General features: G+C 44.4%; 1 protein-coding gene across 1 annotated transcript in view; it reads right to left on the bottom strand.

Annotated features, from left to right (window-relative positions):
• Positions 1–4,064: 4,064 nt before the first annotated feature.
• Positions 4,065–27,035, bottom strand: part of LOC137527165 (START domain-containing protein 10-like) — a 109,065-nt gene continuing 86,094 nt past the window's right edge. The window contains exons 5-6 of the mRNA XM_068247633.1: positions 26,160–26,212; positions 4,065–8,411 (exon numbers count right to left, since the gene is read on the bottom strand). Of these exons, the coding sequence (XP_068103734.1) occupies positions 8,172–8,411; positions 26,160–26,212 (293 nt within the window). The 3' untranslated portion in view covers positions 4,065–8,171. The remainder of the gene's footprint in view (positions 8,412–26,159; positions 26,213–27,035) is intronic.

Here is a 27,035-nt window from a genome sequence, read left to right on the forward strand (position 1 = left end):
TGCCTGAGTGGCGCATCAGTACTATGCCAGTCCCCCACCGTTTCAAGCATGACATGTTTTTCTTGACAGGTGCCTCTTATTATTGAAGGTATATACAGGTCCTTCTCAAAAAATTAGCATATTGTGATAAAGTTCATTATTTTCTGTAATGTACTGATAAACATTAGACTTTCATATATTTTAGATTCATTACACACAACTGAAGTAGTTCAAGCCTTTTATTGTTTTAATATTGCTGATTTTGGCATACAGCTCATGAAAACCCAAAATTCCTATCTCCAAAAATTAGCATATCATGAAAAGTTTCTCTAAACAAGCTATTAACTTAATCATCTGAATCAACTAATTAACTCTAAACACCTGCAAAAGATTCCTGAGGCTTTTAAAAACTCCCAGCCTGGTTCATTACTCAAAACCACAATCATAGGTAAGACTGCCGACCTGACTGCTGTCCAGAAGCCATCATTGACACCCTCAAGCAAGAGGGTAAGACACAGAAAGACATTTATGAACAAATAGGCTGTTCCCAGAGTGCTGTATCAAGGCACCTCAGTGGGAAGTCTGTGGAAAGGAAAAAGTGTGGCAGAAAATGCTGCACAACGAGAAGAGGTGACCGGACCCTGTGGAAGATTGTGGAGAAGGACCGATTCCAGACCTTGGGGGACCTGCGGAAGCAGTGGACTGAGTCTGGAGTAGAAACATCCAGAGCCACCGTGTACAGGCGTGTGCAGGAAATGGGCTACAGGTGCCGCATTCCCCAGGTTAAGCCATTTTTGAACGAGAAACAGCGGCAGAAGTGCATGACCTGGGCTACAGAGAAGCAGCACTGGACTGTTGCCCAGTGGTCCAAAGTACTTTTTTCAGATGAAAGCAACCTTTGCATGTCATTCGGAAACCAAGGTTCCAGAGTCAGGAGGAAGACTGGGGAGAGGGAAATACCAAAATGCCTGACGTCGAGTATCAAGTACCCACAGTCAGTGATGGTCTGGGGTGCCATGTCAGCTGCTGGTGTTGGTCCACTGTGTTTTATCAAGGGCAGGGTCAATGCAGCTAGCTATCAGATTTTGGAGCACTTCATGCTTCCATCTGCTGAAAAGCTTTATGGAGATGATTTCATTTTTCAGCACGACCTGGCACCTGCTCACAGTGCCAAAACCACTGGTAAATGGTTTACTGACCATGGTATTACTGTGCTCAATTGGCCTGACAACTCTTCTGACCTGAACCCCATAGAGAATCTGTGGGATATTGTGAAGAGAAAGTTGAGAGACGCAAGACCCAACACTCTGGATCAGCTTAAGGCCGCTATCAAAGCATCCCGGGCCTCCATAACACCTGAGCAGTGCCACAGGCTGATTGCCTCTATGCCACGCCGCATTGAAGCAGTCATTTCTGCAAAAGGATTCCCGACCAAGTATTGAGTGCATAACTGAACATAATTATTTGAAGGTTGACTTTTTTTGTTTTAAAAACACTTTTCTTTTATTGATCGGGTGAAATATGGTAATGTTTTGAGATAGGAATTTGGGGTTTTCATGAGCTGTATGCCAAAATCATCAATATTAAAACAATAAAAGGCTTGAACTACTTAAAGAGACTCCGTAACAAAAATTGCATCCTGTTTTTTATCATCCTACAAGTTCAAAAAGCTATTCTAATGTGTTCTAGCTTACTGCAGCACTTTCTACTAGAACAGTCTCTGTAATAAATCAATGTATCTTTCCCCTGTCAGACTTGTCAGCCTGTGTCTGGAAGGCTGCCAAGTTCTTCAGTGTTGTGGTTCTGCTATGAACTCCCCCTTCCAGGCCCCTGTATGCACACTGCCTGTGTGTTATTTAGAGTAGAGCAGCGTCTCTCTTATCTTTTACAAGCTGGATAAATCGTCCTCTGAGCTGGCTGGGCTTTCACATACTGAAGAATTACAGACAAGGGCAAAGCTGTTTGCAGGAAGAAACAAGCAGCCTGAAACTTCAGTGCATGAGAACAGGGGGAAAGAAACACACAAATGATCTCTTGAGATTCAAAAGGAAGGCTGTATACAGCCTGCTTGTGTATGGATGTATTTTCTATGTGTGGACATACTGTACATCAACCTACTTCCTGTTTTGGTGGCCAGTTTGTTTATAAACAAACTTTTTAAAACTGTTTTTAACCACTTCTAATGCGGCGAGGAGTGGCGAAATTGTGTCAGAGGGTAATAGGAGATGTCCCCTAACGCACTGGTATGTTTACTTTTGTGCGATTTTAACAATACAGATTTTCTTTAAGTTGTGTGTAATGAATCTAAAATATATGAAAGTCTAATGTTTATCAGTACATTACAGAAAATAATGAACTTTATCACAATATGCTAATTTTTTTAGAAGGACCTGCATATACCAAGGGAGAAAGAACAGGAAACCCCATTACTGATTAGCTGAATTTTAAGCATTCTGTGGTGAGCTTTTAAAAAAATGACTTTTTTTTCTTAACTTGCTACTACTACATACCAAAATCTAAAATTACACTTTATATGTGAACTGGCCATCTTTATTGGTAGATGAACTTGCTAAGTTTATTACACTGAAAACAGAGAAAAGGTAAATTAAATACTTCTTTTAAAGGACCGCTATCTCAAAAAAATGTAATATACATGTATACAAATACTGATCAGAAGTACATTTCTTCCAGATTAAAATGCACTATAAACTGCCATTCTCTGTAATACCGCTGTAATACCTGGAAACTGATGCCAAGTGACCTTACTTGTATATAGTTTTATATTTATATGCTTCTCATGTAAGCTGTTCATTCCTTGTCTTGCCCAAATGGGGTAACTAATTGCTTGTATATTTACCTGGTTGATGACATTTCTGTCAAAAAATACTTTTGAAACTAATTTTACAGTTTCTCGGGATAGTGGTCCTTTAACTACTTAAAGACCGCCTCAATTGGCGTCAAGTCCTGTGGCTGCATTTTGCAGGAGATCGGAGCTCCGCCCCGCCTTCAGTCTCCGAGTGGCGATTTCCGGTCGGAAGACTGTTAGACTGTGAAACCGCCGTCTTTTCTGTTAGTACAGCACTACGATCAGCAGCAGCGCTGTACTGGGGACAGCCGTATGACACTGCTGTCCCCCTGGGAAACAAGAGCGATCGGCTCTCATAGGCAGAAGCCTATGACAGCCGATCGCAGGATTGGCTGGTTGGGGGGGTGGTAGGGGTTTAGAAAACAAACAAAAAAAATTGTGTATAGTAAAAAAAAAAAATAAACAAACACACCAACACAGGGGGGATCATACCCCACCAACAGAGAGCTCTGTTGGTGGGGAGAAAAGGGGGGGGGGGATCACTAGTGTGCTGTGCGGCCCTGCAGCTTGGCCTTAAAGAGACTCTGAAGCGAGAATAAATCTCGCTTCAGACCTCATAGATAGCAGGGGCATGTGTGCCCCTGCTAAAACGCAGCTATCCCGCGGCTAGCTCCCTTCACCCCCAACCCCCCCCTGCAAAATCAACGACCAACTTGGTCGTAAATTTTGCTCTTCCTGGAGGCAGGGCTAATGGCTTCAGCCCTGCCTCTCAGCGCGTCTATCAGACGCGCATCGCCGCCTCTCCCCCGCCCCTCTCAGTGTAGGAAGACTGAGAGGGCCGGGGGAGAGACAGAGCTACGCGTCTGATAGACGGGCGGGAGGCAGGGCTGCGGCGGTTAGCCCTGCCCCAATGCGGAAGCGCTCCCCCACTGCACGGAGGGGATTTGGGGGATCAGGGACCCCCGTTAAGCCGCGGGATAGCGGCGTTTTAGCAGGGGCACACATGCCCCTGCTAACTATGAGGTCTGAAGCGAGATTTATTCTCACTTCAGACTCTCTTTAAAGCTGCAGTGGCTAATTAACAATAAAAAGGCCTGGTCTTTAGGGGGGGTTTAACACTGCGGTCCTCAAGTGGTTACCTATTACTGGACACAAAAAGAATATTATTTGCTGTAATGCTACTCATGTGTGGGGCAGTAAATCAATTTCTATGACACTTCATTTCTGTTTGAACAGAAAGAAACATAATGTTTATTTTTTCTTTTTATTTAATTAGGTGTTGATTTTAACTTCAGATTAAAATCAGTGATGAATTCAACAGAATTTTTAGTGAAAAATAAAAAAAAACAACATTTTTTTTACTTTCTAAAAGGCCGAAGGAAAAATAGTATTAGGCCTGGGACTCACCAGCAGCACTTTTCTGAGCGCTTGTGATTTGAAAAGCTCTTGCTTATGTAATGCTACGGTATGTGTGTGTCATCCTATTTGAGGGGTGTGATTTTTTTTTTTTTTTTAACTCCCATAGCATTACATTAGCAAGAGTTTTTCCAATCACTAGCGCTTAGAAAAGCACTGCTAATGGGTCCCAGACCTTAAAGGGAACCTTAAAGGAAAACTGAAGAGAGAGGTATATGGAGGCTGCCATGTTTATTTCCTTTTAAGCAATACCAGTTGACTAGCAGCCCTGCTGATCCTCTGCCTCTAATACTATTAGCCATAGCCCCTGAACAAGCTTGCAGCAGATCAGGTGTTTCAGACTTTAAAGTCAGATCTGACAAGACTAGCTGCATGCTTGTTTCTGGTGTTATTCAGATACTACTGCAGAGAAATAGACCAGCAGGGCTGCCAGGCAACTGGCATTGATTAAAAGGAAATAAATATGGCAGCCTCCGTATACCTCTTCCTTCAGTTCCCCTTTAACTGAGAGGGATATGGATGTTTCCTTTTAAACCATACCAGTTGCCTGGCAGTCCTGCTGATCTTTCATTGTAGTAGTGGTTGAATCAGAGACCTGAAACAAGCATTCAGCCAATCCAGTCTGACTTCAGTCAGAGCACCTGATCTCCATGCTTGTTCAGGGTCTATGGCTACAAGTATTAGAGACACAGGACCAGCAAGAGAGTCAAGCAACTGGTGTTATTTTAAAAGGAAAATCCATATCCTTCTCAGTTTAGGTTCCCTTTAAGCTGAAATAGGAAGTAAAACTGCCACATGTATTGGTGTCTTATGTGAGTATTTGAACATCAGTACCCATGATGCCTGTGACAAACCCATGCTTTGTATTTATGGTTATGAGAAAACCTATAAAGGTTCAGCTGGCCAGGAGAATACAAAAATAAACAGTATTAATTACTATAAAAAATCCCATATCTCAATTTGATAAATTAAATTCCATAAATTATACAACAATAAAGTCTCCTGTTCTGGTAACATACTGAAAATGATTTCTACTTCAACTCAAACAGTGAAAATCCAACCTAAACCACGTGGTTGTTGGTGTAGAATCTCCCAACCCAATGATACAGCTGGTCACCAGCTACTAGGTCTGGAGCAATATTGCTTTCTTTCTATTTTCTCAAGTACTATTAATTTATTGTATTTATAAAGAGTCAACATATTACGCAGCGCTGACTATGAGTTTATCCCAAATAGGAAAGGATGGAGGAAGACCTTCTCACTACTGGTTTTGCTCTTAACCAAATGCTACCCAATGTTGCCTAATTATGTGTTTCTTTGGTGGAAACACTGCCTGCAATCTAATCCCTGCCATTATGTCACTAATCATCCTCAGAAGACTTTGCCATCATGTTACCAAGATTGCCCATGCATTGCACGATTTTGCATGCTGATTGACCTTTCGATCTGATAATTTTATCTGTCTGGAGAATTGATACCGCAACATGGCCACCCGAACAATCGCTCTCAGTCGCAAGGGCTTGACCAGGTATGCAATGGTAATGGTGTTCAATTTCCCAATGACTGACAGACCCCAGGCCAGTAACGCCCAAAGTGTGTGTGTGTGTGTGTGTGTGTGTGTGTGTCCCATGCCGTGTGCAGTGTTGAAAGCTCACTTGTCACACCATCACGAATCCTCACCTCCCCTGCTGTATTTTTCAATTTTCACAGTGACCACCTGTACCACACAACACAAACTAGCGGTGATGTCGGTCACAGGAGGCCAGGAGTCGCACCATTGGACAGGTGAGCCTTCAATATACACGACACACATACACTTTGGGGGCACTATGACAAATTCCAATAGATTTCAGCAAAGTGTAAGTAGGCAATAGATCCATCTCTAACCAGAGAGGGATCTACAGTATCTAATGGTCTATTTAGTGGTGGATCAAATAATTTATGGCCACCATAACTACTGTATCTTCAGAAGATCTTATAATTTAATCTCTGCCATTGTGTCACTAGGTGTCTTCAGAGGACCTTGCAATCTAATTCATGTCATCATGTGACTAGAGGGTTGATTCACAAAGCTTACTTATTTTTCACCTTAGCTGTAATGAGAGATAATGCATAAGATAAATTAATAAGGTGAGATTATTTATGAGATAAACAGAAATGCAGAGATAAATCATGAGTTAAGATAGCTATGAAGAGATAACCTATGAGTTAAGATAGATATGAAAAGATAAATCATGAGTTAAGTGAGATAAGAAGAGAAGAGATAAATCATGAGTTAAGTCGATTAAGGATAGATAAATTGTGAGTTAATAAGTAAGGTAAGATAATTAAACATCAAAGCTTTGTGAATCTGCCCCTAGGTGTCTTCAGAGGAGCAAATAATTTAACCCCTGCCAGGTCACCTGGTGTCTTCAGAGGCAATTGCAATCTTATCCTTGTCAAAATTTATTATGGGAAAAACAGTGTTCTCTAGTTTTTACGGTGAGCAAATCCTCTTGTGATATCAGTCCTTTTGATCTATAACCCATTATTGCTACAGTGAGAACTAGATATTATGGTGAGCAAATCCACATGTTATCAGTACTTTTGCTCTGTACCCCACTATTGATATAGCGAGAACTCAATTTATTGTAGCCTGCCTTCCATCAAGTAGGCTCAAAAACATCTGGTCCTCCATGTCCATGAGCTTGGACAGCCTTCCCCTAATGAAATTATGTTTAGGCTACTTTCCCACCAGGACGTTGCATTTTAGGGGACGTTATGGTCGCATAACGTGCCCCTAACGACGCAACGCCTGGTGGTGTTGGAGGTGGACGTCAGAGCTAACCGCGTTGTGCAGCTCACTCTGGCGTCCGTGATGCCTACTTTTGGACGCATGCGGCATCACGTGGTCCCGCCAGCCAATTGCCGCACAGAGCGGCCGCTCCAGGAAGTAAACACTGCACACGTCACAAAGTGCAGTCAATATTAATTAGCCATGTGCCTGGCCGCTCTCCTCTCCTCCCCAACATTACTGTGCATGTGCAAGCAGTCTACTGCGGCTTAGCTGCGTATAAAGTACTGCATGCAGTACGTTGTCTTGACGTCTTGCGTTACAATGTAACGCAACGTGGGCACTGTGTACACCCCATTGATTTTTCATTACTGTGCGGTGGGCTGCGTTACAGGCTGCTCTAAGGTGCGCCTGTAACGTCCCACTGTGAAACCAGCCTTAAACTAGAAAAAAGGCCGCCCATTATAAAACGATGCTAGGCCATGGTCGTGATTTACAAGTGGGAGACACATGCACGGTTGTGACCACGTGTGCTCCCGGCCGCGTGCGCTAGTCTGCGACTGCTGTCCGGAATGTGCCCAGGTGCCACCCATGTGCGCCAGGCACAAAAGATGCATGGACACAGGAGGGTGCAGAGACTCATATTTTATTACATAGGATGATTCTGTTTGTCCTGAAAAATCTGAACAAAAATTATCTTTTCATATAAATAAGAAAAAAACCTTCAAGTTTTGCCTTTGACAGGTGTAGATTCTCTAAAAAAAAATGGAATGTACCGTTTGTTTTACTGATTAGGATCTTAAAACATGATGTACCCAAAGTTGTACTACACAAGCATCAATAGGGCACAGTCAAAGTGGGGCACACCTATCTTACTCTGGAAGCATTTACTTAATTCAAGAGACAGTACACTGTGCTCATTCAGAGTATCTGTGCTAACAGGCAAATTAACCTCTTTGCTGTTCACGGCTTCTACTTCCTGTTCCAGATGTTTCAACACAGGAAGTAGAAACAAAGCAACAAAGTTTTTATTATACACAGCAAGAAGAGAGATATTTCTACTACAAATTATGATGGGATTTGGTAATACTGACATGTGCCCTACTCATTTATGTGAAGTGTAATTTTGGCTATAGGTCCGTTTTAAATATAGTCAGTGTCCAAAAGAAATCCCCAAGATAACAGGGCAGTCCTTTCTCATCTTCTGGACATCTTTTCTTCTTCACCATCGCTGTTGTCACCTTTGTCATCTGTCACCTCACACAGCTGACTTTCATCCACATGTTCAAGGGACTCTGCTCGCTGCAGCACAAGCTCATTAAGTTGTATGCGAGGTAGCGTGTTCTGTTCTGGATTTAGCCATGGCTTAAAATCATGCTTGTTCTTCTTCTTCCATGCTGGGTACTGTAGGCAAGCTTTGTGCAGCTTCCGTAAGACCTGGAGTAAAACGGTAAAGGTATTGATTTAATGTATGAGGTTCTATTAAGGAGTGAACAGTCAATCTCTATTAAATTGGTTAGAATGATACATACATAACCGGAGGGCCCAGTAAAACTGGCCATTCTCTCATACCCAGCTGCTTACTGGTGGAGTTGCTTTAGCCATTTTAGAATGCATCTTTAAGATTTTTTTCAAAAAAAGAGTTTAGCAGCCAACTTGGAGACAAGGCCGGTTCTAGTAACAATGGGGCCCCGGGGCAAACTTAGCCCAGGGCCCCCCAAACAGAAACCCCTTGACCAAAAAGCGGCATTAGTTGTTCTTTGTTCCAGCCAAATTTCTCTCCTGGGCCCCTGAGATGGCTGTGGACCTTCCCAATCACATCCCAACTTAACTGTGCCCCCTGCAGAGTCTTTGGTAGTGTAATGTCTCACCTGCCCACCAGCACAGGTGAAACGCTGCTCTGCCAAAGACTCTGCAGAGGTGCCGGAGATCAACAGTTAAGATGGAGGGAGACACTTTGGGGGCCCCTACATGCTCTGGGGCCATTGCCCCCTTTGCCTCTATGGTAGCGCCGGCCCTGCTAGGAGAATGTGCATCTCATTGACAATCTCTAGAAGCAACGATTTTCTCATAATAGAAAAAACAAAGAAAACACAGCTATAAGAGGGATAGGCTTCACCCTCACCCGGGCCCATATGCAATTCATTTTTTCACCTGAATTTTCTCCTATGAGATAATTTTTCATCTTCTCTTTTAACCAGCTGAGCGGTCTGGACAAGCTCAGCTCGTCCAACACCGCCAGCGGCTGCCGCTCAGGCCCTGCTGGGCCGATTTTAATGAAATAAAAAGCAGCACACGCAGCCGGCACTTTGCCAGCCGCGTGTGCTGCCTGATCGCCGCCGCTCTGCGGCGATTCGCCGCGAGCAGCGGCGAAAGAGGGTCCCCCCAGCCGCCTGAGCCCAGCGTAGCCGGAACAAAAAGTTCCGGCCAGCGCTAAGGGCTGGATCGGAGGCGGCTGACGTCAGGACGTCGGCTGACGTCGATGACGTCACTCCGCTCGTCGCTATGGCGACGATATAAGCAAAACAAGGAAGGCCGCTCATTGCGGCCTTCCTTGTTTATTCTGGGCGCCGGAGGCGATCGGAAGATCGCCTCCGGAGCGCCCTCTAGTGGGCTTTCATGCAGCCAACTTTCAGTTGGCTGCATGAAATAGTTTTTTTTTTATTTAAAAAAAACCCTCCCGCAGCCACCCTGGCGATTTAATCAGAACGCCAGGGTGGTTAAATAACTTTTCAGCACTTACCGTATCAATTAAAAAAAGCACCAAAAAGTAGGTGAAAAGGTACAAGTAAAATTATTTTGAATATTTTCTTGCTTGCTGGTGGTTTAAAGGCTGGTTCACACTTCAAGAGCTTTTCTGAGGGCTTGTTCACACTAGAGGCGTTTTGTGATTTTTTTTTAAGCGCTGGCAATTTTCAAAACCGCCCTGAAAGCGTTTGTGCAATAATTCTCTATGAGAGAGTTTACATCTGAGCGGTTAGTTTCCGATCCGCTCAGCAAAGCACTGCCTGGACCATTTTTGAGGTGATTCCGTTACAATGGAAGGTATAGTAAAAACACAAAACGCTCACAAAATTGCTTTGTGCAACGATTGCGTTCCCGTTTTTAAGAATCAATATATTGTATTTATTCTTTTCCGGGTCAAAGAGTTCACTTCCTGACTTGCATCAGGAAGCGAATGAAAAAAAACTGCTCGGGAAAAGCGCTTAGAAAAGCATTTTTCACAAAAACGCAACGCAAACCCAAGTGCCGGGAATCGGAAATAAAAATCAGGTCAAAAACTCAGGTCAAATAACGTGAACGCAACGCAATGGGAATAAGGCCTAAGGGCTTTGTGATTTTAAAAGCTCTTGCTAATGTTATCCTATGTGTGTTCACAATGGAGCGATGTGATGTGGTAAAAATCCTCCATAGCATTGCATTACAAGAGCTTTTAAAATCTCTAGCTCTTAAAAAGCTCTTGTAGTGTGAATCAGCCCTAAAAGGTATTTTATCACCTAGGAGAAAACTCAGGTGAAAAATGTAATTGCATATGGGCCCCAGTGTCTAATGGGGGTACTGTAAGGAGGAATCTTTATACAGAGAAACACATTTCAGGTGCTACAGGCTGGTTCAAGTGAATGTGAAGTAACACACCAATTCCTTAACCTCCTGGGCGTTACGGACGAGCTCAGCTCATCCAGTAACGCCGCAGGGCACCGCTCAGGCCCCGGTGGGCCGATTTTAATAATTTCTTTTTGAAACACGCAGCTAGCACTTTGCTAGCTGCGTGTTTCTCTGCTCGCCGCCGATCCGCCGCTACCTGCTGCAAGTAGGGGCCCCCCCCCGCAGACCCCGTGCGCAGCCTGGCCAATCGGCGCCAGGCTGCACTATGGGGTGGATCCGGACTCCCTGTGACGTTACGACGTCGATGACGTCATTCCGTTTGTCGCGATGGTGACGGGGGAAAGCCTGAAGGAAATCCCGTTCAGAACGGGATTTCCGGATGGGCTTGATCGCCGTCGGCGATCGGAGGGGTGGGAGGAATGGCGCAGGGAGGGAGGAATCATGTAGCTAGCGCTAGGCTAGCTACATGATTAAAAAAAAATTAGGTTAAAAAAAAGCATAATGCTGGGCATACACGGCATTCTGGCAAGGCTTATCAATCGAGCCTGATGGCTCGATTGATAATATCCGACAGGTCCGATGACCTGCCGGATAGATTCCCCGCTCGATCCCCGCCGGCGGACAATAGCGGGGAATCGAGTGGCTGATTAGGAGCGCCCGCGGGGACAAACGGGGATCGATCCGCGCGGACGAGCGGGGACGCTGCGGGGGTCGATCCGGCGGCTAATCGGCCGCCTGATCGACCCATGTATGCCCAGCATAAGACTCTGCCATGAGTTGTTGCGCCTAAAAAAAGGGGGTCAGATATACAGTAGCAAGAAAAAGTATGTGAACCCTTTGTAATTACATGGATTTCTGCACAAATTGGTCATAAAATGTAATCTGATCCTTATCTAAGTCACAACAATAGACAATTACAGTCTGCTTAAACTAATACCACACAAATAATTAAATGTTTCTATGCTTTTATTGAACACACCATGCAAACATTCATGGTGCAGGTTGAAAAAGTATGTGAACCCCCAGACTAATGACATCTGCAAGAGCTAATTGGAGTTAGGCGTCAGCCAGCTGGAGACCAATCAATGAGATGAGATTGGAGGTGTTGGTTACAGCGGCCCTGCCCCATAAAAAACACACATCAGTTTTGGGTTTGCTTTTCCCAAGAAGCATTGCCTGGTGTGAATGATGTCTCGCACAAAAGAGCTCTCAGAAGACCTTCAATTAAGAATTGTTGACTTGCATAAAGCTAAAAAGGGTTATAAAAGTTTATCCAAAAGCCTTGCAGTTCATCAGTCCACGGTAAGACAAATTGTCTATTAATGGATAAAGTTCAGCACTGATGCTACTCTCCCTAAGAGTGGCCGTCCTGTAATGATGACTGCAAAAGCACAGGGCAGAATGCTCAATGAGGGGAAGAAGAATCCTAGAGTGTCAGCTAAAGACTTTCAAAAGTCTCTGGCATATGCTAACATCCATGTTAGCAAATCTACGATACGTAAAACACTAAACAAGAATTGAGATCATGGGAGGATACCACAGAGGAAGCCACTGCTGTCCAAAAAAAATTGCTGAATGTTTAAAGTTTGCAAAAAAGCATCTGGATGTTCCACAGCAGTACTGGCAAAATATTCTGCGGACAGATGAAAGCAAAGTTGCGTTGTTTGGACGCACAGCACACCAACATCAAAACCTCATCGCAACTGTGAAGTATAATGGTGGGGGCATCATGGTTTGGGGCTGCTTTGCTGCGTCAAGGCCTGGATGGATTGCTATCATTGAAGGAATAATGAATTCCAAAGTTTATCATGACATTTTGCAGGGGAACTTAAGGCCATCTGTCCACCAGATGAAGCTCAACAGAACATGGGTGTGGCAACAAGACAACGACCCAAAGCATAGAAGTAAATCAACAACAGAATGGCTTAAACAGAAGAAAATGCACCTTCTGGAGTGGCCCATTCAGAGTTCTGACCTCAACCCCATTGAGATGCCTCAAGAAAGCGATTTACACCAGACATCCCGAGAATATTGCTGAACTGAAAAAGTTATTTAAAGAGGAATGGTCAAGAATTACTCCTGACCGTTGTGCACGTCTGATCTGCAACTACAGGAAACATTTGGTTGAAGTTATTGCTGCCAAAGAAGGTTCAACCAGTTATTAAATCCAAGGGTTCACATACTTTTTCCACCTGCACTGTGAATGCTTACATGGTGTGTTCAATAAAAACATGGAAACATTTACTGTAATTATTTGTGTGGTATTAGTTTAAGCAGACTGTGATTGTCTATTGTTGGGACTTAGATGAAGATCAGATCACATTTTTATAACAAATCCAATCCATATAATTCCAAAGGGTTCACATACTTTTTCTTGCTACTGTAATCAGTAAAAGAATATTGGTAAAATTACTATAATTCTATTACGTAATTTCAAGTCACCAATATTTTTTATGACCTAAACCTACTCTCAACAGAACGTTCACTCTACCGATGCCTAACCTAACACCCCCCCTCCCGTGGTGCCTAACCTTAACTCATAAGGACCCCCACTCATAACACTGAGACCCTGCCAGAAAGCCCAGATTAGCGGCAATACACGTAAATTTGGGCACCCGATTAACAGCGGCATTACATGAAAATTTGGGTGCCCACTATTTATAGCTGCAATTTGCCTAACAGGTAGCCCCAGCGCCCGCTTTTATCAGACACCTATATCAGGCACTCAAATGTTCGTCTCTTGCCGCTATTCATTGCTTTCATCATTGCTGCCTATGGCCTCAGGTTCCTTTTTTTCTGTTTTGCACTTGTTATTTGGCTTTCTGATGGGCTGCTATATCACAATCGTGAGTGTTTTTCATATTTATATGTTCTTAGTGATATTGCTGTAATGATTTAATTAGTGACATGAAAATTATTCATTATGACTGGCTGGTTGGGGAAAACTCCCTAGCACAGAAAATGTAACTATATGATTTGAGATAAAGGCAGCTGGCAGGCTGACCTTTGAGTGTGCTATCAAGGCTTGGTTATTTCCCAGCCTCCCTCACCCAGTTGTTGCAGAGTGAAGATAAGTGATGGGCGTTTCCCTGTGGATTAGTCATAAATGCTGTCAGTTGCTGTTGAAACAATGCATGCATCATCCAATAAAAACAAACAGTAACTTACATTAATTACACCTGCTGGCTCTTTTACCAAGGGAAAGAACCTCTGACGCAACAGTAAACAGTAGTAAATATATTATTGTTAACCATTTGCGGACCGACGCATGTTGAAATCTATGTCCTGCATGTGGCAGCACGGATCTGACAGGACGTAGATTTCAATCACCCTGTCGCGCAGTCACGCCGCTCCCATCGATCGTGCCGTTTTCTCCCCACCGCAATACACTCGCCCTGCCGTCTCTGTGACGGCAGAGCTCTGTGAGCCGGTCAGGAGAAGTTTTTATTGGCTGCTGGCCCTGTCATCACTGTAAGCCAATCCCAATGAAAGTGGCTCCTGCCCATCGCACAGCGCTCTGCCGTCATAGGGATGGCAGAGAGAGGGACCTGTGGCGGGAGCGGCAGATTATTGCGGTGATTTGAGGGGAGGCAGCGTTTTACCGTACTAGTAGTCCCTGGTCCTTACGGGGGCAGAGACTGCTGGTACGGAAATGGTTAAAGTATACCGTATATACTCGCATACAAGCCGAATTTTTGAGCCCCAAAAAGGGGGTCAAAAGTTGGGGGGTCGGCTTGTATGCGAGTCTGGTGCTGGTGATGGTGGTCCGAGCCCCCCGCACTGTTACCCAGCCCCCCCCCCCCCCCCCCCGCAGCCGCCGCTACCGCTGCAATTACCTGCCAGGCGCCGCTTCGTCTATTCCCCTCCTGTCCGGCTCCGTAAATCACTGCAGCGCTCTTCACGGCGGCTGCAGTAGAGAGAGAGAGAGCGGTTCCCATAGCAACCGCCGCTACAGGAAGCCGCGCTCTTCGCTGCTTCCTGTCTGATCACAGCAGCCACCGTGAAGAGTGCTGCTGTCCTACGGAGCCAGAGAGGAGGGGAATAGAAGAAGCGGCGCCTGCTAAGGTAAAAGCAGCGGCGGCCGCGGGGGAGAGGGGAGGCGGGGGGCACTACCTAGCGATACTGGGGCACTATAGTACATGGAAGAGGGAGACCGCTACACTCACACAATCGACCAAAAGGGAGCTGGGAGTTCCAAAGCCAGAAGTCCAAAGGTAATGATAAAAATCCCGCTGCACCAGATGGTAGGGCAAAGTGAAAAAATCTTTATTTCGTTAATCCATGTCAAATGTTACAGATAAAAGCTCACGCGTATCGGAGCAAAGGATGGCTCCTTAATCAATGATTTTTTCACTTTGCCCTACCATCTGGTGCAGTGGGATTTTTATCATTACCACTGGGGCACTATACTAGCGATACTGGGGCACTATACTAGCGATACTGGGGCACTATACTAGCGATACTGGGGCACTATACTAGCGATACTGGGGCACTATACTAGCTATACTGGGGCACTATACTAGCTATAATGGGCACTATACTAGCTACACTGGGCACTATACTAGCTATAATGGGCACTATACTAGCTATACTGGGGCACTATACTAGCTGCACTGGGCACTATACTAGCTATAATGGGCACTATACTAGCTATACTGGGGCACTATACTAGCTACACTGGGCACTATACTAGCTATAATGGACACTATACTAGCTATACTGGGGCACTATACTAGCTATACTGGGCACTATACTAGCTATACTGGGGCACTATACTAGCTATACTGGGGCACTATACTAGCTATAATGGGCACTATACTAGCTACACTGGGCACTATACTAGCTATAATGGGCACTATACTAGCTATACTGGGGCACTATACTAGCTGCACTGGGCACTATACTAGCTATAATGGGCACTATACTAGCTATAATGGGCACTATACTAGCTATAATGGGCACTATACTAGCTATACTGGGGCACTATACTAGCTACACTGGGCACTATACTAGCTATAATGGACACTATACTAGCTATACTGGGGCACTATACTAGCTATACTGGGCACTATACTAGCTATACTGGGGCACTATACTAGCTGCACTGGGCACTATACTAGCTATAATGGGCACTATACTAGCTATAATGGGCACTATACTAGCTATACTGGGGCACTATACTAGCTACACTGGGCACTATACTAGCTATAATGGACACTATACTAGCTACACTGGGGCACTATACTAGCTATACTGGGCACTATACTAGCTATACTGGGGCACTATACTAGCTGTACTGGGCACTATACTAGCTATACTGGGCACTATACTAGCTATACTGGGCACTATACTAGCGATACTGGGACACACTAGGGGAATAAGGCGGACAGCATTTCCTACCCCCGGCTTATATGGGGGTCAATCATTTTTTACTGGTTTGTTAAGTAAAAGTGGGGGGGTCGGCTTATATGCGGGTCGGCTTATATGCGAGTATATACGGTAATTACAGGCACAGAAATGCTAAATATGAATTTTTAAAACATAAGGTACTGTATTCGCAATTACTCAGCTTTATATGAGCACAAAATATCTCCCATGATGCATCACTACTGAATATGCAAATCATCCCTTTGTGTCCCTGAAAAAAGTAGCAGGGAATTTATTTACAGCGATACAAAATGTTTGGGGTTAATATGAGATGTTTTATTGTTGATTACCACAAAAATATTTGAATTTGAAACTATTCACCAAATATTTTAATACTAATGATTTTCACTGGTGACAATTTAACCACTTCACCCCAAAGGGGTTTTTACCCTAAGGCTGCTTTAAAAGTGGGACGTTACAGGCGCACGTTAGTGCAGCCTGTAACGCACCCCACTGCACAGCAATGAAAAATCAATGGGCTGTTCACAGTGCCCACGTTGCGTTACACAGTAATGCTGCACGTTCGTTTGAAGTGCAGCATACTGTGCGTTCTAGCGGCTTAAGCCGCGTTAGACTGTTTGCACAAGCTCAGTATGGGTGTTTTTTTTTATTTCGTGGGCGGAGAGGAGGCTTGGAGAGGCCACTACGTAGCCAGGCACATGGCTACTTTATATTCACTGCACTTGCAGTGTTTACTTCCAGGAGCGGCCGCTCACGTGGTGTCCGCAGCGCATCCGACAGAGCAGGCGCACCAACAGCGGCTTTTAACGCGGCTCTTGGTAGCGTCCTGCTCCAATACCACCAGGTGTTGCGTTAGGGGCACGTTATGCGCCCTATAACGTCCCCTAAATGCAACGTCCTGTTGGGAAAGTAGCTTTAAGGCTCGTACACACACTGGATTATTAGGAACGTCAGGTCCGTCAGACCCTCCCGCTGGGCGGGTCGTTCAGAAACAGCCTTATCAGTCTGCAGATTGACTGTACACACGCTGGACTGTCTGCTGAAAACCCGCCCGGCGGGAGGTGCCGACGGACCCGTCGTTGCCTGCAGTCAGGCATGTGTACGAGGCTTTACGGACAAGAGCGATTTTTATCTTTCAGTGCTCATCCCTTTCATTTGCCAATAGCTTAATCACTACTAATCACAATAAAATGATCTATATCTTGTTTTTTTCACCAATTGGGCTTTTTGGGGTTGATATTTGTTTTCAGTAATTACTTTATTTTCTATGCTTTTTAAAGGGAAAAAACAAGGAAAAAATACACCATTTCTCCAATTTCATCCCCTATGGTTTTAATATAAACACTGCTACTGTGCATAAAACCCAGGCGTTTTATCTGCATATTTGTTCTGGTTATCACAAGATTTTAATTATGTCCCTAGTACAAAGTATGGCGACAGTATAGTATTTGGAAATAAAGGTGTATTTTTTCTTTGGTGTTTTTTTTCCACAATTTTCACGTGCACGTGCACAGGAATGCACGCGCATGCGCAGGGGCGCACACGTGCACACGCCCAGCGGCAGCAGCACTGTCTGACTTACATTAAGAGGCTCTAGCAGGACGTTTTTATAAGTCAGCTTGTCATTAAGTCGTTAAAGGGTACCTAAAGTAAAACTAAGCTGCAGAGTCTAACTTACCCGAATCTTCTTTCAGCCCCCTGTAGTGTTTCTGGTCCCTCGCCATCATTCCACTCCTTTCCATTCAGCTGCTGTGCCACTCTGAAAGCTGCATGCGCAGCCATAGGATGCATGGTGTCCTTAAGCGCGGTCCTGTATCTGGGAACTTTCTGCTCGTGCGCAGTTTTGAAAAATTGCAACTGCACATTCACAGAAAACTCCTGGCCACCTAGTAACTGGTAATTAAACATTTTAGGTATTAATACAATTCTACGGGCCTGTTTCCTTAAACGTAAATTCACTGCGTTTTCCAGCATGTAAATTCAGAAGGGGAAATGCAGCCTACCGTGGGTCAAGGTAATAGTACTCATAGTACACAGTGTCAGTAGTAAGGATAATATTGCCGTGCGATGTCTGCGCACAGCAATATTACTGCAAGTTCGTGCATCAGGCCCTATGCCCTTAAAGGAAACCTAAAGCAAAAAAAAAAAAACGTTTTAGTTACCTGGGGGTTCTTCCAGCCTGCTGTAGCCATCCTGTGCCCGCATCGTCACTCTGCAATGTTCCTGTCACACGCAGCGCCCCTCTTTCATATGAATGCACAGACCCGGTCTACGCACATCCTGATCGTGCTCCCATGGGTGGGAGCACCCTGCGCATGTGACGTATGGAAAAATTTCTACTGTGCATGCCCAGAACGCTCCCTGCAATGGAAGCGCGATCAGAACTGTGCATGCGCAGTGGCTGTTGATTGAAAGAGGGGTGCTGCCGGGGACTGGAGCATGGCACAGTGACGGAACAGGGCGGTTGCAGGGACCTGGTAGAAGCCCCAGGTAAGTTAAACAGTTTTTTTGCTTTAGATTCACTATAAAGTTAAAGGAAACCAGAGACCAAAAGCTTTATAGATACCTGGGGCTTCCTCCAGCCCCATGTGCGCGGATCGCGGACAGTCTGTGCAAGAGAAGTGCGCCCTCTACATAACTCCCCGCCGGCCGTCGCAGAGATATGTAGAGAGCGCACTTCCTCTTGCGCAGGCTAGCCACGAATGGCAGAATATACAGCCGCCGCAGATATATGTAGAGAGCGCACTTCCTCTTGTGCAGACTTGCCATGACTGGCAGAACTAGCGGGACCCAATACCAGAGCTGCAGGCAGTGGAGGACGGCGGAGTGGGTGCTATCCGTATGCATGGCTGGAGGAAGCCCCAGGTATGTATACATTTTTTTTTCGGCTCTGGTACACTGTAAATTACAGTCCGCATAACAGACAATTAGGAATGCCTCTGACAGTCTTGCGAGAACTTTCTTAAAGAGGAGCTGTCAGCCATACTATCGCAGGAAAAAAAAACAAATATATAAGTAGATAAATACTTGCTCTACTTACATAACATATGTATTGCACTGTCCATGTTATGATTCCTGTGAATTTTATAAAGGAAAAGTAGAAAATCCTATTCTAGACAGTTTCCATATTTACTGTGGCTATTTTGAAGCCAGTCCTGATGTAATATCTGCCCTTAGGCTGCTTTCACAGTGGGACGTTAGAGCAGCCTGTAACGCAGTCCACCGCACAGTAATGAAAAATCAATGGGCTGTTCACAGTGCCCACGTTGCGTTACATTGTAACGCAAGATGTCAAGATAAAGTACTGCATGCAGTACGTTATACGCGGCTAAGCCACGTTAGACTGCTTGGACATGCTCAGTAATGTTGGGGAGGAGGGGAGAGCGGCCAGGCTCATGGCTAATTAATATTCACTGCACTTTGTGACGTGTGCAGTGTTTACTTCCTGGAGCGGTCGCTCTGTGCGGCGATTGGCTGGCGGGACCACGTGATGCCGCATGCGTCCAAGAGTACGCATCACGGCATCACGGACGCCAGAGTGAGCTGCACAACGCGGCTCGCTCTGACGTCCACATCCAACACCACCAGGCGTTACGTTAGGGGCACGTTATGCGACCTTAACGCCCCCTTGGTGTGAAAGTAGCCTTAGTCTCCTCTGCCTGATTTGCCCGCCCTTTACTATAGAAAGTGCATTGTTTCAGCCTGAGAAATTTTGGCCAATCAGAGAGGAACAGAGGTGTGGGAGGGGAAAACAGGAGGGAAAGAGGCTTCAGCCAATCAGGCTGCATTAGTTAAGTCTTAGGGGAAGTAGAGAAGCAAAAAAAAGACAACCCAGCATGCCCTGCAACTTCTCTTTTGTGTGCCAAATTTTCTGTGTACCAAATAAGAGTCAGGTAAACTGGGGAATGATAATTTATCAACAAGAAAAGTAATAGTGATTTTAACTTTTGGATTGCCTGATTAGCATCCTTATTACTTGTTTACCAGATAAAATAAAGAATTGATTTTTGATTTTATGCCAACAATTACTCTTTAAACTTTGGGGGTTCTGTAAATTTTCATCAAAGCAGTATCGCAAAATTAATCAAGCAATAAACTGCCCAATAAATTTGTGATCAGGAGGACACGATCAATGAAACAATCAATTCATTTGTGATCGGAAGTCTAAATTTGAAATATCAATTGTTGGCACCATCCAATACTATCTGATCTGACGCACACACAGTTCTAACCGAGATAACAGTTCTGCACAGCATACAATACAATAACAATTAATTCGAGTTCTAAATGATTAAAACCTTATCAAAGATATCACACCTTATCAAAGTTAACATGCCTTATCAGAGTAGCATAGCGAACACTACAAACCCGCAGGGACTCAGGGCAGGATGAGTGCCATTGCCAATTAGCAGGCATAAGTTTGTAGAGCTCGCTATGCTACTCTGATAAGGCGTGTTAACTTTGATAAGGTGTGATATCTTTGATAAGATGGAGTGAAAACCCCTCCCTTCGTCCACCCAACCTCCCCCAATATCTTTCTGTGGTTGGATCTTTTCTCATTGGATGCTGGGGCTTGCGATGTATCTTGGGAGCAAATGATTCGTTCCTGAGAAATTTCATGCTGAAATTGATTGGGAATCGGCCTAAGGTATATGAACAGCCAACAGATCTCTCTCTGATCAGATTTGATCTCTTGGTCAATCTGCCCATACATTGCTAAATGTATGGCCACCTTAAGTGTTAATAATGCAGGGCTATAAATTACAGGATCTCTGCAGTTAGGGAAGTAAGACTGATAACTCTCACTGATAACTAATTAGAGGTAATAAAAATGAATTGTGTTTGCCTGAGCTAATGAGTGCAAGAGACATAAAAGTTACAATAGGTGCAGTACTGTAACCAGCCAGTTAAAACTTCAAACCTAGACTTTATGAAGCCTTCAAAACCAAATTAAGAATATAGAATTCCAGAAAATACCTATATAAGTGTAGGTATTCAGTATAGATATAACAGCGCTGCGTAATATGTTGGCGCTTTATAAATACAATAACAAAAATACATAAATAATAATTTATCTCATCACTATATTTTCACTACATGTTCACCTGAAGAGGAGGAAACAGGCTTCATTAGGTACTTTTAATCAATATTTATTTTAATCTTTAATCTAACAAAACAAAATGTCTCCTGATGGATTTGCGGTGATTGAAGTCACCCTAAAAATGAAACACAGAGACAACAGGAGATGGTAATCAATAAAGTTTGCACTGACAAAAGAAGGCTGCTAAAGGGGCAACCAACCACAGAAGGCAGGTGGAGATGCACAAACCCAACTCCACTTGGGGGCCCAGAGGACTGGATGTGGTCACACTCTTAAAAAAACAGCAGCACTCTCCTTGTGGGTGGCTCCACCCACAGAGTAATAGTGGATACTCACCCACACAGGGAGGGTGAAAGACACAAAGGGAGTAAGAGGCACCCAGAAGTGTAAAAAAATGAGCTAAAAACAATAAAAAGAACAAGGGGGAGGTTGCTTACCTTAATGATGACAAATTCATATAGAAAATGCATTTTTAATATTCACTAACAATGCGATTTATGGGTCAGATACAGAGGGTTCAGTGCCTAAATAGTGTTATATATACAATATATATATATATATATATATATATATATATATATATATATATATATATATATATATATTATTATTTAGTATTTATATAGCGCCAACATATTACACAGCGCTGTACAGTATATATATTGTCTTGTCACTAACTGTCCCTCAAAGGAGCTCACGATCTAATCCCTACTATTATCATATGTCTATTTTTGTATTATGTAGTGTAAGTACTGTAGTCTAGGGCCAATTTAGGGATGAGCCAATTAACCTATCTGTATGTTTTTGGGATGTGGGAGGAAACCGGAGTACCCGGAGGAAACCCACCCAGACACGGGGAGAACATACAAACTCCTAGCAGATGGTGCCCTGGCTGGGATTCGAACCGGGGACCAAGCGCTGCAAGGCGAGAGCGCTAACCACTACGCCACCGTATTTATATACTTATTAATGTGTTTTATGCTTAACCACTTTACCCCCGCCCGTACGAATTTCTCCGTCCCTTTTTCCATCCTTTAACCCCCAGGGATGGAGAAATCCGTACTTTCCGCGCTCCCGCCGCTGCCCGTGCTCCCGCTCGTAAACACGCCGCTCGCCCGGAGATCAATTAACGGGAAAATCCATTCCCGTTCGTTGATCTAAGCCACGCAATGATCTGCTGCTCTCCGATGAGCAGCGCGATCATTGTGAAAAAAAAAACACTTACTTAGCCTCCTAGTACTTCCTCCAAGAGTCCGGAAGGACGCTTGGAGGTCGCATTAAACAAAAAGTTACTGTATAGTAAAACTACACCCTAAACATTTTTCACATACAAATAAATTACTTTTACACAAAAAATTAACTCATTACCTCCCACACTCCCAATTTTTTTTTTTTTTTTACAATAAAAAAAAATTAAAAAATGTACAATAAAAAAATACATAAATAGTTACCTTAGGGGCTGAACTTTTTAAATATTTATGTCAGTAGGGTACAACACTGTTACTTTATAAACTATGGGCTTGTAATTAGGGATGGATGCAAAACTGAAAAAAATGCACCTTTATTTACAAATAAAATATTGGCGCCAAACATTGTGATAGGGACATAATTTAAACGGTTTTATAACCGGGACAAAAGGGCAAATACATTTCATGATTTTTAATTACAGTAGTATGCATTATTTAAAAACTATAATGGCCGAAAACTGAAAAATAATGAATTTTTCCCCACATTTTTCCTATTTTCCCATTAAAACACATTTAGAATAAAATAATTCTTGGCATAATGTCCCACCTAAAGAAAGCCTAATTGGTGGTGGAAAAAACAAGATATAGTTCGTTTAATTGTGATAAGTAATGATAAAGTTATAGACGAATGAATGGAATGAGCGCTGAAAGGTGAAAATTGCTCTGGTGGTCAGGGGGTAAAACCCCTCAGTGGTGAAGTGGTTAAACACTGAGCCCTCTGTATCTGATGGTTTTAGGCACTTGATTTGGCCTGAGGAAGTGGGCATAGACCCACAAAACGCGTTGCCAGTGCATATTAAAAATTCATTTTTCTATATTATCTCTTTATTATCATGGGGAATTTTAAAGGACATCTGTAGGGAGAAGTATATGGAGGCTGCCATATTTATTTTCTTTTAAACAATACCAGTTGCCGGGCAGCCCTGCTGAACTGTTTACCTGCAATGGGGTCTGAGTTATTCCAGAAACAAGCATTCAGCTAATCTTGGCAGATCTGACAATAATGTCAGATACACCTGATCTGCCGCATGCTTGTTCAGGGTTTATGGATAAAAGTATTAGAGGCAGAGAATCAGCAGGGCAGCCAGGCAACTGGTATTGTTTAAAAAGAAATAAATATGGCAGCCTCCATATACCTCTCACTACAGTTGTTCTTTAACAAAGCCAACCTCTGCTCGGAGATGCTGCATTACTTCCAGCACATCTCATGCCCGACCAGAAACAACAATAATCTGAACCACTGCTACACCAGCCTCAAGGATGCCTACAAACCCTTCCCCCAGGCCACACTCGGGAACTCTGACCACTGGCTCATCCAACTAATCCCAACCTACAGGAGACGCCCTGAGTCCTCCAAACCAGCCCTTTAGACTGTCAAAAATGGACAGATGAGGCTACATAACAGCTACAGGACTGCTTTGACTGCACCGACTGGTCAGTCCTTGTCCCCCCAGATGGCAAGTTGGCAACCTAGACGAATGGGCGGAGAATGTCACCTCCTACATCAGGTTCTGCAATGACAGCTGCATCCCCTCAAAGACCTATAGAGTTTTTCCCAACAATAAACATTGGTTCAACAACAAGCTTTGTCTGCTTTGGCGAACCTAAAGGAAGCCCACAAGTATGGTACCCCAGAGGAGTTCAAGAGAGCCAGGAACTCTCTCAACTGGGAACTGAGAGCTGCAAAGAGTTCCTACTCTGAAAGACTGAGGCTGAACCTCAGCTCAACCAACCCCCCCCCCCCCCCCCAACATGCAACCCCCACCATCGAGTTTGCTGAGGCACTAAACAAGTTCTACTGCAGGTTTGAGTATATACCTCAAAACACCGGCCTAGGCAGTGTCCTTTACCAAAACAAGGGCCCCCTAGACAACCCCCCCAACAAAACCAACCCAAGTCTCCAAGTTCCACTAACTGTAGACATGGAGGTGACTCAGAGTCTTCTACGCAAATTGAATTCAAGGAAAGCACCAGGCCCGGATGGTGTATCAACACAGTGGGTTAAGACTTGTGCTCCCCAGTTGGCCCCTGTTCTCTCCACCTTGCTCTCACAAACCCTAAAGGAATGCAAAGTCTCATTCTGCCTTAAGAGGTCCCCAATAATCCCAGTCCCAAAGAAACCAGGAGCTGCAGACCTCAACAACTAATGACCAATCGCGCTCACCTCAAATGTCATGAAGCTCTTTGAAAGGTTCGTCCTGTCGCACCTAAAACTCTCCACTAATGACCAAACTGACCCTCTCCAGTTCACCTACAGAACAAACAGGTCTGTAGAGGATGTCATCAACATTGGACTGGAGTACACCCTGTCCCATCTAGACAAACCTGACACCTATGTCAGGATCCTACTATTTGACTTCAGCTACTCATTTAATACTATCAGCCCCAACATCCTTTAGGACAAGGTGATACAACTCAGCGTGCATGCTGCCCTCTGCATGTGGCTGAAAGACTTCCTGACGAACAGGTCTCGAGAGGTCTCATTACGAAAAATGAAGAGCAGGAATACCGCCACCAACACCGCAAAAACCATTGAGGTGATTGTTGACTTTTGAAAGTGCCCCACACCTTCAATCTGCATCAACGGCTCGGTAGTTGAAATAGTCCCCTGTGCACGCCTCTTGGGAAAACCAACACCAACTCCACCCAGCAGAAAGCACAGCAGAGGCTATTCTTCCTCTGCCAACTGAAAAAGTTTGGTATGTCTCAGAAACTCCTGACAAGTTTCTACTCCACCACCATCGAATCTGTCCTCTACTCCTCCATCCTGGTCTGGTATGCTGGTTCCTCTGCCAGCGACAGGCGCAAACTACAGAGTGTTATCAGATCGGCGGAGAGGATAATCAGGAAACCACTCCCCACTCTGGACCTCCTCTACAACTGCAGATTATGTTCCAGAGCATTAACCTCTTGACGACCAGCTAACGCCGATTGGCGTAAACTGGTCGTCTGCGGGTTACCATGGAAACGGCCGCTCGATCAAGCGGCCTTTCCATGTCAGTTCACGGAGGGTGTCTCCGTGAACAGCCGGAGAGCCGCCGATCGCGGCTCGCCGGCAAAATGTAAACACGCGGGGAAGAAATCCCCGCTGTTTACATCATATGGTGCTGCTGCGCAGCAGCGCCGTAGGGCAGATCGGCGATCCCCGGCCTCTGATTGGCCGGGGATCACTGGCATCTGATAGGCAGAAGCTTATCCTTCAATGCGCAGGACGGAACTCCTGTTCTCCGGCTACCTACACATGGGACTCTATGGCTCCCTATACTCTCTGCCTATGTACCCCTCCCACCTGTGAACTACGATGCTCTGTCTGATTCATATTTAAATCATATTTTGATCGAATAGTAATCAGAGATGCCATGGTCTTTCAAAATAAACTTCATGTGTGTAGCTTATCTATTTAAAAATGTTATAAGATATGCTTACATTAAAGGAGAACTGTAATGACATGTAGCAGAATGTAATAAAATTATTCAGTCTACTCATGACTTACCGTATATAAAAAAATAGTGCTAAAACAACAACCAAAAAACTTCTTGTAGATATACTGTATATTGCTGTATAAATGGTATATACCAGTAACCCTGCCCTACCTGTGAGATTTAACGGATTATGTATCTCATACTGAGTGGAAATGCAATGGGAGCAGGAAGACTGGAGTCCAAAACTTCAAAGGAATCTTTCTACTGTCAACTGGGAAACAATGAGCAAGAAACGCATACCCCTATCACCTTTACACTCAGGTCTTTTATATGCATCTAATTAGAGTATTCTAAATATATAGTGGACCATGGCAAAGGCAAAAAATGAAGTGATAACCCATAGTGAAAGAGAGATTCTTACCTTTGGTGCTAAATATTGGGATGATTTATTCACAACCCACTTTGGTAATGAACCTGAAAAAAAAAAATGTTCTCATGTCAGTTTTCCTGTGCAATGTTCAAGTAAATCATTTATGGGAAAACAGTACTGGTAAAAAATACGAAAGCATTGTTAACCCCTAGTTAACTACCTGCGGACCGCCGCAGTATAAATCTACGGCGGGACGGGGCGCTGCGGTTCTGACCTGACGTAAACTCTACGTCCCATTGACCGCGCGCCCCCGCCCGTCCCCACCGCTGTCTGGCTCGATCTCCACCGCAATATGCTGCCCTGCCGCCTCTATGACGGCAGAGCTCTGTGAGCCGGGCAGGAGCCGTTTTCATTGGCTCCTGGCCCTGTCATTCATGTAAGCTGTTCCCAATAGCTTACATGGAGTGACAGGGTCAGGAGCCAATGAAAGCGGCTCCTGACCGGCGCACAGCTCTTTGCCGTCATACCGACGGCAGAGAGAGCAGCCTGCGGCGGGGACAGAGCAGCGTGACCGTCGGGAGCGGCGGATTTTAGCGTCGATTCGTCGGGAAGCGGCGGTTTACTGGACCAGCACCCTCTGGTCCTTAAGGGGGCAGAGGGTGCTGGTCCCGAATTAGTTAAACAAACCAAAAACAAAACAAAACAAAAAAAATACACTGACCTCAAACGCAAGCAAGATGAAAAAGAAGTCTGGACACTTAACTGGCATTCTCATTCTAGGTATTAAAGAGACTTATGACAATCACGATATGGCACCTTCAATAGTGCTAATATAATTGGCTTATTCTGTGCTAAGATCCTAAGAGATCTGGGGCACTTTTGGGCACTCCAGCCAAAAAATGGGTATGGCCACAGACCAGAATGTGG

The sequence above is a fragment of the Hyperolius riggenbachi genome, chromosome 8 (genome assembly GCF_040937935.1).
Source record: "Hyperolius riggenbachi isolate aHypRig1 chromosome 8, aHypRig1.pri, whole genome shotgun sequence".
NCBI classification, from domain to species: Eukaryota; Metazoa; Chordata; class Amphibia; order Anura; family Hyperoliidae; genus Hyperolius; species Hyperolius riggenbachi.